We start from the raw sequence: 16,949 nt of genomic DNA, 5'->3' as shown, positions 1-16,949 counted from the left end.
GCAGGCCCATGGCAACTGTGTGGCTCAAATCCGGCTACTGGATGGTCTCCTCTCGCTAACCCTTTATTGCATCTTCAGAAGGCAGATGGGAGAGGATATTAAAAAAGCGATAGTGAGCAAACAGATGAGATTTCTCTATTTAAAGAACCAAGATGCTGGCTGGCTTAGATTTATTATGCGGGGATAAATGTCATTTTTTCCATTTCAAATTAATAAAAGCCTGCTCCGGTGGAGATATACAGTACAGTATGTGCCATTTATCTCTTTGGCAACAATGGGGAAATAGTTTCCTGTTGCGGTTGGTTGGTCACAGTCTAAGTGAGAGAGTGCTGTTTAAGGGGTTTCTTGCTAAGAGAAAGCAGTGATTAAGTTTAATATTATTCTAAAAGTATCAAAAATTGCTATTTGAAATCCAAGGGCTAAAAATAAAATGTAAAAAATTAAAAGCAGATGTTCATGCAGTATCTGCAAGATAATCTAATCAAAAAACGTATAGTGTCCTACTCTAACGTTTACAAGCATGCATTAAGTGCTGTTCTTTTGTTTGTTTGTTTTTAGTTTGCAGACTCCTTTAACTTCAACCCACACAAATGGCTTCTAGTCAACTTTGACTGTTCTACCATGTGGTAAGTTCCAGTCCAATGCTGTAGACTCTCATGTGTTGTTGCTCTGTCTACATACAGGAGCCCAGCTGTCATAGAGAACAGGAAAACGGGGCCCATTGCTGTGAGACTCATGTTTAGCATAGAGAGAAACTAAAGTGAGATACTAATCTCTCATGTCAACACGTGCATATCAAATTAGAAACGACTGCTTCCTGTTTAAACACTGCGTGTTTGTCATCAGTGTTAAGCGTAGGAGTTTTTATGGAACATTCTGTATTAACAGTAACTGCAGACAGCATTGAACATCTGTCAGTTCATCCTGAGCTCCATCCCTCTTCTGTTCCAGTGTGGTTATACAGGGAAGGGATTCAATCACATCTGCATTACAGTATTATGCAGTATCTCTCCATTTCCAATGGTAATATTAAATACAAATCAAGGAATATCTTAGGATAATCTAATTAAACCTACTACCTCTACCAGGGTTACTGTATTAACAGGTAAGTGCTTCTAGTGGGTATGGTAAGTATATAGCATGGAAGACACTGAGAAGAAGATTCTGTTTTATAATTTTAATTATTTCAGTATTGGGAAATGTTGACTGAATTATACTACAGTGTATGTATATTATTATACAGAGCCTGCCTCACTCTAGCCTACTATAACTGCTGCCCGTACACTACATCAACATTTACAAAGTCTTTATTTGAAAAGAACAATGGAACCAACTTGGCTTCCCATCTGCCTCCTACAGTAGCTCTCAACGCCCAGTAAACAGCCCCACAGTAAACAACCCCACAGTAAACAGTCCCACAGTAAACAGTCCCACAGTAAACAGTCCCACAGTAAACAGTCCCACAGTAAACAGTCCCACAGTAAACAGTCCCACAGTAAACCGTCCCACAGTAAACAGTCCCACAGTAAACCGTCCCACAGTAAACAGCCCCACAGTAAACAGTCCCACAGTAAACAGTCCCACAGTAAACAGTCCCACAGTAAACAACCCCACAGTAAACAACCCCACAGTAAACAGTCCCACAGTAAACAGCCCCACAGTAAACAGTCCCACAGTAAACAGTCCCACAGTAAACAGTCCCACAGTAAACAACCCCACAGTAAACAGTCCCACAGTAAACAGTCCCACAGTAAACAGTCCCACAGTAAACAACCCCACAGTAAACAGCCCCACAGTAAACAGTCCCACAGTAAACAGCCCCACAGTAAACAACCCCACAGTAAACAGCCCCACAGTAAACAGCCCCACAGTAAACAGTCCCACAGTAAACAACCCCACAGTAAACAGTCCCACAGTAAACAACCCCACAGTAAACAGCCCCACAGTAAACAGTCCCACAGTAAACAACCCCACAGTAAACAACCCCACAGTAAACAGTCCCACAGTAAACAACCCCACAGTAAACAGTCCCACAGTAAACAGTCCCACAGTAAACAACCCCACAGTAAACAGCCCCACAGTAAACAGTCCCACAGTAAACAGTCCCACAGTAAACAGTCCCACAGTAAACAGCCCCACAGTAAACAGTCCCACAGTAAACAGTCCCACAGTAAACAACCCCACAGTAAACAGTCCCACAGTAAACAGTCCCACAGCAAACAGTCCCACAGTAAACAGTCCCACAGTAAACAACCCCACAGTAAACAGTCCCACAGTAAACAGTCCCACAGCACCAGCTCTACAGTAGGTGAGGGGGAGCGATGAGGGGCAGGAGATCTTGTGGATGGGATTCAAATTAAATCAAAAGTTAGTGTTCCTGTGATTAAGTGGCATATATTTGTACTAAAGGAACAAATATTAAGATATTTTTTATGTTTTGTTTTTTTATCGATTCTATGGGTGTCCTTTGCACAGCCGTGCTACTTCATCCAGGGAGCAGCCAGGGCAGGAACACATAGACATCACATAGCAGTGATCCACTGCACACCACGTGTTCAAATTTACTGATTTTAATTCATGTAAAAAATATAAAAAATAAACAAAGTTGTAATTCAAATCAAAGTCAATTCGAACACTCCTGGTGTAGCTGGATCACTTTCCTTTTATTTCCTATACTTTTAAAATTAATTATTGTTGATCTTGATGTCACTGATTTACTAGTGAGACATATTTCTTTAAAACAAATGAGAAATGTCGGGTATGGTGGTCTGCGTGTCGGCACGGCAACGTGGAGCCAATGTTCTCTTGCTAATGTTACTATGGTGATGTAAACTGACTTAACTGAAAGGAAATGCAATTGACTGATACAATCTGCTTTTCCTGTAACTGTCATCTTAATCAGATTCTATTTCAAGGTTGAAACTAAACTATAATCATCACAGTACACTATAGTTATATAGTCGTATAGTTCATTCTGAATTAAAGTACTGATGATGCATTGCAGAATGTAGCTTGGTCAATCTAATGCCTGGTTCTGTCTGGCCAGGCGGCTGCTGAGCTATTTATTATTCTATTTCCTTCTTGTACGAATCCATATTGATGTGAATTGATGTGCTATTGGTGCTATTCTAAGAATCTTGTAAGTAGGAATCTTGTAAGTCCCACTTCCCAGTGATTCTGTTTCATAAGTAATGCTGACGTTCATAAACTTTACTTTTCTTAGAAGCCTACAGTAAGTTATTGTAAATAAATGGGTATTGTAATTCAGCCTGTCCCTCCATCTTTCTTGTTTCAATGTCTGTCTGTCTGTCTGTCTGCAGGGTGAAGAAGAGATCTGACATCATCGGAGCCTTCAAAATGGATCCCCTTTATCTCACACATGAGAACCAGGAGTCAGGTTGTAATGCTTAAAGTACTTCTCTAAAATAGACAGTGCATGTTATTAATATGACTAAGTGCAGCAGAGTAAATTAGTAGATCTTACCTTGTCTGGAGTCCGAAGATACCACGTCACAGAAAAGTCCGCTTAGTCTCTCTTCAATCCTATTAGCTGATGTTAAGCTTACTAACAAACAGTGTGTGTCCTAAATCAACCAATACTCAACACTAGTAATGGTGTTATGCGTAGACAGTGTTTGTGTGTGTTTGCATGTGTGTATATTTTCATTTGTACATTTGCCCGTGTTTACGTATGTGCATGTCTTATTTGTTTGTGTACATAAACCAAACACTGTGTTTCTTTGTCCACTTTTGAGACTGCCTTAGGCAGACACGTCACTCTAAAACATCCCAATTCTATTATCGATGTCACGATAACCCATCTACCACATCTTACAAAACCATTACCACCGGCTCTGCCCTGGAGCGAGTCGTGACTGTGAGTGTTTGGCAGTGTGCAGTATCTATCTGAGCTGCAGATGTACACAAACATCCTCCTCTGCGTGTGTATCCTTGCTCACATCTGTGACTGAGGCCACCATTATGGGACTGCCAGAAGACAAAAGACAGCTCAACCTCACTGAGACGACACATAATGGCTCATTCACACAGTCAAAACAGCTCAATGAAATTAGAGGTAATTACCAACACACATTGACATAAGTCTTCTCTCTCTGGAGGCAAGACTGCTCCATACACACAATGATGCAGGTGCTCATTCAGGTGAAGAGGGGATATATCTGAAGGCAGAAATTGAATAGGAAACAAAAAATCCAAAAGGTGTATGTATATATATATACTCTTTCTATATATTTTAATGTGTTCCTTGAATAACACTATGATGAAAATAAGAGCCAACAGGTTGCATGACACTATTTTCACATGATTTAATTGCAATTTTAGAAATTCATGACTGAATTGGAAAAATCAAAGATGAATCATAAATTCAATCAATCAATCAATCAATCAATCAAAGCTTTATTTGTATAGCGCATTTCATACCCAGAGGCAACACAATGCGCTTTACAGAGAACAAGGGAGGTGGGCATACGACCCACTCTCTACATATTCCAGAGGGAAGCAAAAAAACAGTAATCACCCGGGGGCCAGATAAGTGAGCTGTAAAAATTCTTCCCTGACCCCTCTCAACAAGGCGATCGAGCAAGCTCCTGGAGTATGTTTGTCTACCGGCTAAGAACATTTATAAAGCAATACATTGCATTAAATTACATTTCAGAGTGAGAGAAGCTAAAAGCATCATAGGAGAGAGAATATTCTACGGACATGCTACGACATCCACAGCAGACACGGGGGTATCTATCGGACTTCGAGAGGTCTGCTGGTGACAGTGGGGCATCCACTGGACCTGGTTAGAAGATAGGAGGGAGAGAGAGAGGCACTAGGGAGAGGGAAGGCAGAGAAGGGTTAATAGCACATAGAGCCATACAGACCACACAGATATTGAAACAGGCAACCTGGAGCAAGCTCCTGGAATATATTTGTCTAACGGCTAAGAACATTTAAAGAACAATAAATAACATTAAATTAAATTTTCGGAGCAAGAAAGGCTAAGAGCATCAGGTCTTACGGTTCAAATTGAACCGTAAATGAATGATACAATATATACAGTATATAATTACACTGGGGTCTCCATCCACAGCTGTTCTTCCATTCAAATAGCCTGGATTATATTCAGCCTTCTATTTATGATTCCTTCTTTTCAGACTGACCTGGTGTCTCCATACAGGTAGGACACATTAGACTAGACGGCACTCGGGCGAGGCGCCAACTTGCACCTTATATGGGACCGGGTCAACTTGATTCAACTTGATCCCACTTTACTGGCTTTACTTTTTCTCACTGTGCTTTCCATCGCAAAATAGTATTCCCTTAATGTATCATAATTATATCAGCTCCATGATGTCATATAGAGGGGTTTCCCATAACAGTTCTCTGTGATAGAGGGGGTTCCCTTCCTCCCGCTAGGAGAGCAAACAGATATGAATAAAATACTCAAGAGCAAATAAATATAAATAAAGTGATAAAGTGAATAAATATCACATGTAAAACACAAACAAATACAAAACTGCTTTCCTAGATCAGTCAATCTTGTATTAACTAAGATATTTGCTGGAAAAATGGACAGATTGAGCTTAAACATCCTTAAATTCATGCTGTCATGAGAAATCCCTTCCTTTTTTGACTGCTGCTTAACACGGTCGCAGAAGTCTTCAAAATGGAATAAATACTCATATGAACACATAACTGTTTTTCCTGGATCAATCGTGTATTAACGAAGATATCCACTGAATTTTTTTTTTATTTTTTCACATGGACAGAAATATGAGGATGAGGAAAAGCACTACAGAAGTGCAGTCCGTTTACTATTTAGAGCCCGAGCACTGGCGGTGCGAGGCCCTATTGAAATTGTAAGGATTATTATTAGGGCCCGAGCACTGGCGGTGCGAGGCCCTATTGAAATTGTAAGGATTATTATTAGGGCCCGAGCACTGGCAGTGCGAGGCCCTATTGAAATTGTAAGGATTATTGGCGGCCTAAACATCGATGAAAACAGATGAAACTTTGCAGATACGTCAAGTCACACTAAAATGTCTCTTGGAGCTATACCCAACATCCAACAGGAAGTCAGCCATTTTGCTCTTAATGTGCCATTGTTTTCCTTGTTTTGAACATTTCCATGCCTCGTACTTTAAAGTCGCACTGAAACGGACGTTTGAGATCATCTAACTTCCATAGTTTGACGTATTTCCGACGCAAACAAGCTATGAGGGTGGGACATATGTTTAGAAGAATTTGATTGGAACATTGACAAGTGGACGGGTTTTAAGAACTTTAGACAGATTCGATAGAATGTTAGTGTTGATTGACGGGTGGATGTCGTGAGATTATTGGTCTAAAATCTAAGGTACCTGTTGTCGTCATTGCACGTGACCTACCGTTTTCCAGGAAGTAAGAAATTATATACTTTGATATACTGTAAGATTACAACAAAAGTAGAATTTTGATTTTTTTTTGGCATACATCGTTGAATAGGTGAACACTATGACCAATTATGTGAGCCACAATGGGATAGAATCCTTTTTTCAATTAAGTGCGACTTTAACGAACTCCTCCTACAGATTTCATCCCATCAACTTCATATTCATAATTATGAGTTTGTAACCCCGATAGTGTATTCAGCCTGTTATTTTGACTATTTTGGTTCTTGAAGTGATGTTATTACAGTGAACTTTTAACATTGAAGTCAACGGGCACTTCCGCATCCAAACCCCAGACTGACCAATATGGCTGCCAGGTGAATAAGGCGAATTGCGTCATACTTATAGCTCCACCTACTGGTGAAACAGGAAGTCCTCAAAACTCCTACATACGTTATCCGATTTACTCCAAATTGCTGACGCTTCATGAAGGTCGCATTCTAAATACATGAACCTCATACGTTAGGCTTTAGAAATATATGGATTCAGAGATCGCTGTGATAAAGACAAATTCCAGTAACCATCGCTGGTATGGAGAGTTATTTCATCTCTCACAGTTGCAGAACGTAGTCTATGCGCTAGCTCCCATTGGCTATAGCCTGCTAAGGTTTTTGCTCCGACACTGAGGAACGTGAGGCAACACAACAGTTGCCCTTTGTGCCCGTTAGTTCTTTGATGGGATTGGTGTGTCTGGACTCTGGACTCTCATATTTGCCAGGTGTGCTCCTGGCGGTTGCTGCGTCTCTTTGAACAAAAAAAACAGCGGCACCACGGCATGGGACATTTACAATACCGCACCACAGCATGGGACATTTACAATACCGCACCACAGCATGGGACATTTACAATACTGTAAAGAGCTGTGTATTTTGTGTGTATGTGTGTGAGTTTGTTTGTGTTGGTATTGCTACCACTGTAGCTGTCTTGAGTGCTAATGTCTCATGTTTTTATTCACAGGGCTGGTCACGGACTACAGGGTAAGACCATGGTTGTTACTAGTGGCTGGTTGCTGACAGTATGTGTACAGTATATATGGAACGGTATCATTCAGTGGTGAATTGTGACTGACTTTTGGATCTAGGCCTTCAGTAGGACCAAATATTCAGCAAAACACCATCACTGTTAAACACCCTCAATGTTAAACACCCTCACTGTTAAACACCCTCACTGTTAAACACCCTCACTGTTAAACACCCTCACTGTTAAACACTATCACTGTTAAACACTGTTAAACACCCTCAATGTTAAACACTATCACTGTTAAACACTTCTAGATGAGAGTGACAGACGAGTGGTGCTAAGTGCTCAGAGCTTTGGTAGGGTCACTCACTCCTGTACGTTGATGATACTTCACCTTTGATAAACATCATTGCATATAAGAAATTACAGTCATAAAACAGTGTGTGGTATGTAGAGAGAACCCAAAATGGCAGTAATTGGTGAAACTACACAGCTCAGCTCAGAGCAGGTCTCCTGTGAAGTCCTATTGTCTCTGTGATGACTGCAGATGCAGAAGATACAGAGGCTGAAATAAGAGTCTTATGGTAACGGGATTATTTGTGAAGAACTGTAAATTAGGATTTCTTCCTTCACACAAGGGACTCTAATCATCTCTCACATTGGTGAGAGGGACTGGCCTTGACAGCAACATGGGGTTGAGTTCCTGTCCCCACAGGGGTTTTGTCTGTCACTAGCTACCGTGTGCTACAGTACTGTCAGTTTGGCTTTCATTTCCCAAACCCTGCTGTACCCACAAGTGTCTCATCTCATTCTGAGATGTTCTCTTCTCTCTGTTTTTAGCCAGATTGCCTAATCAGAACGGATGTAACAACATTCCCTCTGTCACTTGTATTATTTGTACCTGATCATTTGTTCCGGTGCTGATTAACTCACTCCCGTATTCAAACATCGCAGGGTGGCTGTAGCTCAGTTGGTAGAGTGGGTCGTTCAAGGCAAGGCAAGGCAAGTTTATTTATATAGCACATTTCAGCCACAGGGCAATTCAAGGTGCTTTACATGAGACATTAAAAGCATTAAAACAAAAAGCAAGACATTATAGACATTTAAAACAAAAGGCAGGACAAATTAAAAGCATTAAAACAAAAAGCAAGTCATTATAGACATTTAAACAAAAAGCAGGACAAATAGAATACAGGAATAAAAGTTACAGTGCAGTATACTGATAAACATAGCTCCTCTTAGAAAGCAGTGGCAAAAAGAAAAGTATTCAGGCTTGTTTTAAAAGAACCAAGAGTTGCAGCAGACCTGCAGTTTTCTGGAAGTTTGTTCCAGATATGTGGAGCATAAAAACTGAACGCTGCTTCTCCATGTTTTGTTTTAACTCTGGGGACAGAAAGCAGACCTGTGCCAGACGACCTGAGGGGTCTGGATGGTTCATAGCATATGAGCAGATCAGAAATATATTTTGGCCCTAGACCATTCAGTGCTTTATAAACCAACAGCAGTATTTTAAAGTCAATTCTTTGACAGACAGGAAGCCAGTGTAAAGACCTTAGTACTGGTGTGATATGCTCCACTTTCTTAGTCTTAGTGAGGACTCGAGCAGCAGCATTCTGAATCAGCTGCAGCTGTCTGATCGATTTTTTAGAGAGACCTGTATACATGCCGTTACAGTAGTCGAGTCTACTGAAGATAAAGGCATGGACAAGTTTTTCCAAATCCTTCTGGGACATAAATCCTTTGATCCTTGATATATTCTTCAGGTGATAGTAGGCTGACTTTGTAATTGACTTAATGTGGCTGTTGAAATTCAGGTCTGAGTCCATGACTACACCAAGATTTCTGGCTTTGTTTGTGGATTTTAGCATTACTGATTGAAGTTGAGCACTGACTTTTAATCGTTCTTCTTTGGCTCCAAAGACAATTACTTCAGTTTTATTTTTGTTTAGTTGGAGAAAGTTCTGGCACATCCAATCATTGATTTGTTGAATGCACTTACTCAGCGCTTGTATGGGATTATAGTCTCCTGGTGATATAGTGATATAAATTTGTGTGTCATCTGCATAGCTATGGTAACATATTTAGTTGTTTTCCATAATTTGAGTTAGTGGGAGCATGTAAATGTTGAACAGAAGAGGCCCCAGGATGGAGCCTTGGGGAACTCCACAGGTCATTTTTGTCAGCTCAGATTTGTAATTGCCTATAGACACAAAATAATCCCTGTCCTTTAAGTAGGATTCAAACCAATCTAACACTGTACCAGAAATTCCCAACCAATTTTCCAGTCGGCCTAGTAGTATGTTGTGGTCTACAGTGTCGAACGCAGCGCTGAGATCCAGTAATACTAAGACTGAGATTTTGCCATTATCTGTGTTTAAATGGATGTCATTAAATACCTTAATTAGAGCAGTCTCGGTGCTGTGATGTGGTCGAAATCCTGACTGGAAGACATCAAAGCCATTACTTAGTGCCAGGAAGTTATTCAGTTGTTCGAAAACAACCTTTTCAATTATTTTGCTTAGAAATGGGAGGTTTGATATGGGCCTATAATTGTTCATTTGTGAGCTGTCTAGATTATTCTTTTTTAAGAGTGGCTTGATGACTGCAGTTTTCAGGGTTTGCGGGAACACACCTGAAAGAAGAGATGTGTTTACAATTTGTAGTAAATCAGAGGCCATGCAGTTGGATACAGTTTTGAAGAAGTCTGTAGGTAGAACATCAAGGCAACAGGTGGAGGATTTCAGATATTGTATAGTGTCCCCCAGGGTTTTATGGTTGATCGGATTAAATTGTGTCATGGTATTGATTTTAAGTGGACACTGTGACGACACATGTCCTGTACCTGGAATGGAGGCACTAACTGCTTGTCTAATTTTCTGAATTTTGTCAGTGAAGAATGAGGCAAATTCATTGCAGGCCCTGGTGGATAGAAGTTCAGAGGCTACTGACACAGGAGGGTTTGTCAGCCTATCAACAGTGGCAAACAAAGCACGCGCATTGTTATGGTTTTTGGTGATGATGTCAGAAAAGAAGGTCTGCCGTGCATTTCTCAGCTCCATATTATAAATGCGAAGTCTCTCTTTATAGATGTCATAATGAACATGGAGATTTGTTTTTCGCCATCTGCGTTCAGATTTTCGACACTCTCTCTTTTCTATTCTGACCAGCAAGGCATTTCTCCATGGAGATCTTCTCTTACCAGAGACCACCTTCACCTTAGTGGGTGCAACGGCGTCAATAATGTTTGTAATTTTACCATTGAAATTATCTACAAGCTCGTTGACTGAGGCCATAGAGAGGGCAGGTGTGGACGAGAAAGCCTGAGTAAATATCTCACTGGTGTTTTCAGTGATGTGCCGTTTTGAGATAACCTCTGATTGAGAATTTGTGTGCGTGGAGATAGTACTCTCAAAGAAAACACAGGAATGATCAGAGAGCGCAACATCAGACACCTGAACCTTAGAAATATTCAGACCTTTGGTGATGATTAAGTCCAGAGTGTGCCCCTTGTTGTGTGTGGGCTCCGTCACATGCTGAGTCAGTCCATAGTTATCAAGGACACAACCTAGCTCTTTAGTCCCTCTGCCCTGAGGGTTGTCAACATGGATGTTAAAATCACCAACAATAACCACACAGTCAAAGTCAATGCAGACAGTAGACAACAGTTCAGCAAAGTCATCAAAGAAGTTTGGACAGTATTTGGGTGGCCTGTAGATGTTTAGAAATAACGCTCGAGAAGAGGAATTCAACTGAAGAGCCACATATTCAAAGGAACCAAAATTTCCATAACACATCTGCTTACATTGGAGGGAGTCATTAAACAAGATGGCTACTCCACCTCCTTTCTTATGCACTCAAGCCTCGCTCATAAAGCTGAAGTTGGGAGGAGTTGACTCAATAAGAACAGCTGCACTGTTACCTTGGTCTAGCCAAGTTTCAGTTAAAAACATAAAATCAAGATTGTGGTTGGTGATAAAATCATTGATTAAAAATGTCTTTCCTGTTAAAGATCTGACATTTAATAAAGCTAAGTTTAGTGTGCTGAGGGTATTATCTGCACATTTCTCTGTGATAGTTTGTGGCTGACGAGGAATAGATACTAAATTTGATACATTTGTAAAGCCGGTTGAGTGTTTCCTGTTACTTAGCAGATTCACCATTGTTTTTCTATTACCTATCAAGACAGGAATTGAGGAAGATACCATCACGTTGGGTCCTGGCTTGTCCTGGAAGGGGTCATGAGTGCCATTAGCCTTGTAGCCTGGACCCAGTACATATCAGTTAGAGCTTGCTGTATTTTGTAAACAAGTAACTGAATGTGCTGTGCCTTTATCAGGCTGGGCCCGGCAGGGGGTAAGGGCGGTTGGGAGCGCGTAATACAGCGCGTGAAGGTGCTTGCTGGTGGATGCCGGTGAGAGGAAGCAAGTGAGAGACTCCCCCTCTTGGGGGGGTGGAGGGGGTGGATCCTCACTGGTGAGTGCTAGTGGGAGGGGGGGAGTGAGAGACTCATCAATTTGGCTGAGCTTCAGTGTGGCAGCTTTGATGAGGCCCTTGATTGGTGAGCGTGGTGGAGGGGGGGAGGGGCATCGTTGGGTTGTTGTCGATGGGGTGTGGTGTGAAGATTCTTCTTCCTGGCCGGGTGTCTCCCATAATCAGAGCTTTGTTGAAGCAACAGCTCTTCAAGGTTTCTGCCATGTTGTGATATGTCTTCCTTCTGTTTTGGTATTTCTTGTCTCTTGTCCTTGACCATGGCAGAGGGAGCAGATGGATGACGCAGAGAATAGAACAGATTGGAGATAAACAGTTTTACTCCTGACCTGTTAAGGCAGAGTCCATTTCTCTGAAAAAGATGGTATCGTTCCCAAAAAAATGGAAAATTGTCAATGTAGCGCAGAGTGAGTGGTACAGGCAGTTGAGAGCCATGTGTTCAGTGCCAACAGTCTGCTGAATCTCTCAACCCCTCTTCTGACTGGTGGTAGAGGGCCGCTGATAAACACCTCCGCTTTCAGAGAACTGACTGTGTTCAGCAGATCAATAAAGTCTCGTTTAAGAACTTCCGACTGCTGTTGCGCAACGTCATTTGTCCCCACGTGCACAATGATGTTTTCCACAGTTGGATGTGTAACCCCGATATGCAAGATTTTTTTTGTCATGTCAGCAACCGTATCCTTGGGAAAGCAGAGTATTTTGGTGCTTTCACTGCACATGCTTCTCACATCTTTTACAGTAAAGTCACCCACAATCAGAGTTTGAGGTTCAATGATCGAAGGGTTAGTGGTTCGAATCCCAGCTCCGACTGTCCACATGTGGAAGTGTCCTTGAGCAAGACACCTAACCCCAAATTGCTCCCAATGAGAAGGTTTGCACCTTGCATGGCAGCTACCGCCATTGGTGTGTGAATGTGTGTGTGAATGGGTGAATGAGAGGCCATTGTAAAGCGCTTTGAGTGTCGCTAAGGTGGAAAAGCGCTATATAAGTGCAGTCCATTTACCATTTCCCTCAGAAAGCCGCTTCTCTCAGAATGACAACAAACGCGCAACAGAATGACAAGCTCGTGGCTGATTGTTTCCATAGAGACGACGCGAAGTGTCGAACGACACTTTTTTTTTGTCGAGCGACATTTGTCAAGCGACACTTTTCAAGAAGCATAAATTAGGCTTAAGCCCCCGTCGCGTTCACCGATGTAGTGAAGTCAAATAACTATGGTTTGATTAAAGAAGTGAAAGGCGGTTATTAGAAATAAAAGGAAATCGCCCATAATGCCACACCTAATCCAATCCAGAGAGCTAGCAGACCACCTCTGGCTCTGGGTATATCCCAGTGATTTTCAGGACATTCTGATGTGGCATTTCAAAATAAAGTCCCTCTAAACTGTCCTATAAAACCTACTCTTTACTCCAATTTCAGATTAGGATTGAAAAGAGACCGCCCATAATGCCACAACAATTCCACTTCAGGGTATAGGAGACCACTTCAGGGTGTCACCCAGTGACTTTCAGAACATTCTGATGTGGCATTTCAAGCCTTTATTTTGAAATGCCACATCAGAATGTCCTGAAAATCACTGGGATATACCCAGAGCCAGAGGTGGTCTGCTAGCTCTCTGGATTGGAGTAGGTGTGGCATTATGGGTGATTTCCTTTTATTTCTAATCTGAATATTAAGGAAATATAGTCATGACAATTTAGAGGTTCTTTATTTTGAAATGCCACACCACAACCGCCTTTCACTTCTTTCATCAAACCATAGTTATTTGACTTCACTACTTAGTCTGTGAACGCGACGGTGGCAAGTCCTTACAAGAGAAAAACGATTTACTGTAATGACTCTAATGTTTGCGAAAGGCAAACTTGGCTGTGGCCCACATGACTTGTATTTCCGAATTGAAGGCTGGCTTGACCACAGTCTACAGAGGAGACAGGCTGCTGACCTATGGGCCACTAGGCCCCAGAAACATTGGTTCTCAAAAGGCTTACTTACTTACACTTAAATTACCATCCCTAAATGTAACCAAGTTAGACAGTCCGCTCAACTCTATTTCTGTCCCCCATGCTAAGAACACAACTGGCTAAAGAGCCTTTGTGTTTCTAGCCTTTGTGTTTCGGCTCTTGTTACCATTGAAGCTGTAACTGTTTATACCGACTGTATTATACTGTACCTGAAGTTTATACCTGACTGTATTTGGTGATCCAAAAACACATCCACTCTTTACTGTTGATCTATTTTTTTTTTGACAACCTTGTGGTTTTCATTCATTTATGTGGTGTGGTCATTAAACAAGATGGCTACTCCACCTCCTTTCTTATGCACTCTAGCCTCGCTCATAAAGCTGAAGTTGGGAGGAGTTGACTCAATAAGAACAGCTGCACTGTTACCTTGGTCTAGCCAAGTTTCAGTTAAAAACATAAGATCAAGATTGTGGTTGGTGATAAAATCATTGATTAAAAATGTCTTTCCTGTTAAAGATCTGACATTTAATAAAGCTAAGTTTAGTGTGCTGAGGGTATTATCTGCACATTTCTCTGTGATAGTTTGTGGCTGACGAGGAATAGATACTAAATTTGATACATTTGTAGAGCCGGTTGAGTGTTTCCTGTTACTTAGCAGATTCACCATTGTTTTTCTATTACCTATCAAGACAGGAATTGAGGAAGATACCATCACGTTGGGTCCTGGCTTGTCCTGGAAGGGGTCATGAGTGCCATTAGCCTTGTAGCCTGGACCCAGTACATATCAGTTAGAGCTTGCTGGATTTTGTAAACAAGTAACTGAATGTGCTGTGCCTTTATCAGGCTGGGCCCGGCAGGGGGTAAGGGCGGTTGGGAGCGCGTAATACAGCGCGTGAAGGTGCTTGCTGGTGGATGCCGGTGAGAGGAAGCAAGTGAGAGACTCCCCCTCTTGGGGGGGTGGATCCTCGCTGGTGAGTGCTAGTGGGAGGGGGGGAGTGAGAGACTCATCAATTTGGCTGAGCTTCAGTGTGGCAGCTTTGATGAGGCCCTTGATTGGTGAGCGTGGTGGAGGGGGGGAGGGGCATCGTTGGGTTGTTGTCGATGGGGTGTGGTGTGAAGATTCTTCTTCCTGGCGCGGGTGTCTCCCATAATCAGAGCTTTGTTGAAGCAACAGCTCTTCAAGGTTCCTGCCATGTTGTGATATGTCTTCCTTCTGTTTTGGTATTTCTTGTCTCTTGTCCTTGACCATGGCAGAGGGAGCAGATGGATGACGCAGAGAATAGAACAGATTGGAGATAAACAGTTTTACTCCTGACCTGTTAAGGCAGAGTCCATTTCTCTGAAAAAGATGGTATCGTTCCCAAAAAAATGGAAAATTGTCAATGTAGCGCAGAGTGAGTGGTACAGGCAGTTGAGAGCCATGTGTTCAGTGCCAACAGTCTGCTGAATCTCTCAACCCCTCTTCTGACTGGTGGTAGAGGGCCGCTGATAAACCCCTCCGCTTTCAGAGAACTGACTGTGTTCAGCAGATCAATAAAGTCTCGTTTAAGAACTTCCGACTGCTGTTGCGCAACGTCATTTGTCCCCACGTGCACAATGATGTTTTCCACAGTTGGATGTGTAACCCCGATATGCAAGATTTTTTTTGTCATGTCAGCAACCGTATCCTTGGGAAAGCAGAGTATTTTGGTGCTTTCACTGCACATGCTTCTCACATCTTTTACAGTAAAGTCACCCACAATCAGAGTTTGAGGTTCAATGATCGAAGGGTTAGTGGTTCGAATCCCAGCTCCGACTGTCCACATGTGGAAGTGTCCTTGAGCAAGACACCTAACCCCAAATTGCTCCCAATGAGCAGGTTTGCACCTTGCATGGCAGCTACCGCCATTGGTGTGTGAATGTGTGTGTGAATGGGTGAATGAGAGGCCATTGTAAAGCGCTTTGAGTGTCGCTAAGGTGGAAAAGCGCTATATAAGTGCAGTCCATTTACCATTTCCCTCAGAAAGCCGCTTCTCTCAGAATGACAACAAACGTGCAACAGAATGACAAGCTCGTGGCTGATTGTTTCCATAGAGACGACGCGAAGTGTTGCCTGAAGCATAAATGCTACATGTCGAACGAGTGTGGTAGGGAGGGTCAGGTAGTGTTTTGGGTGCGGTGGGGAGGGTCATGTAGTGTTTTGGGTGTGGTAGGGAGGGTCATGTCGTGTTTTGGGTGTGGTAGGGAGGGTCATGTAGTGTTTTGGGTGTGGTAGGGAGGGTCATGTCGTGTTTTGGGTGTGGTAGGGAGGGTCATGTAGTGTTTTGGGTGCGGTAGGGAGGGTCATGTAGTGTTTTGGGTGTGGTAGGGAGGGTCATGTAGTGTTTTGGGTGTGGTAGGGAGGGTCATGTAGTGTTTTTTGTTTTTTTGTTTGTCCATTGTCTGTAATTTGTCATATGGATGATTGTATTTCTATAATTGTATTTATTCTGACTGCTGTTATGTAGTGATGGTGATTGATCTGGGACCTCCTCAGAACAAGCTTATGCATCTCAAGGGGTTTATCCTAATAAATCAATCTGTATATCATCTTTGGTGGTATGGTTCTGCTTCAGAAAGCCATCTGCTCTAAATGCATGTGCTTTATTTACATAATCAGCAACAAGTATTAGCTAAATTGAGATTCCTAACAGATGGATAAAACAGAACCAAAGGCAGAAACAAAGCAATATCAAGAGCCTTCCGTCACGCTTCGCAGTACTGTAGGCAAGCGTGTGTGTGTGTGTGTGTGTGTGTGTATACTGTATACACACACACACACACACACATGTCTATGGGCGGCAGTATCTCAGGAGGTAGAGAAGCTGTCTGGTTGGACTCCAGCTCCTCCTGGCAGCATGTGGAACTGTCCTTGGGCCAGACATTGAACCCCACACCGCCTTGCATGGCAGCTGCCACCATTGGTGTGTGAATGTATGTGTTGATGGGTGAATGAGAGGCCATTGGTGTGTGAATGTGTGTGTGAATGGGTGAATGAGAGGCCATTGATGTGTGAATGTATGTGTGAATGGATGAATGAGAGGCCGTTGTATGTGTGGATGGGTGAATCCATTGTAAAGCGCTT

The 16,949-nt window shown here is 42.3% G+C and overlaps 1 protein-coding gene across 1 annotated transcript in view; it reads left to right on the top strand.

Annotated features, from left to right (window-relative positions):
- ddc (dopa decarboxylase) overlaps positions 1 to 16,949 on the top strand; it is a 42,259-nt gene that overhangs the window by 17,524 nt on the left and 7,786 nt on the right. The window contains exons 9-11 of the mRNA XM_084459280.1: positions 559 to 626; positions 3,321 to 3,397; positions 7,395 to 7,414. Of these exons, the coding sequence (XP_084315406.1) occupies positions 559 to 626; positions 3,321 to 3,397; positions 7,395 to 7,414 (165 nt within the window). The remainder of the gene's footprint in view (positions 1 to 558; positions 627 to 3,320; positions 3,398 to 7,394; positions 7,415 to 16,949) is intronic.

This window comes from Borostomias antarcticus (genome assembly GCF_949987555.1).
Source record: "Borostomias antarcticus genome assembly, chromosome: 27".
NCBI classification, from domain to species: Eukaryota; Metazoa; Chordata; class Actinopteri; order Stomiiformes; family Stomiidae; genus Borostomias; species Borostomias antarcticus.
The sequence above is the reverse complement of the archived record's forward strand: the minus strand, read 5'-3'. Positions and strand labels throughout refer to the sequence as shown.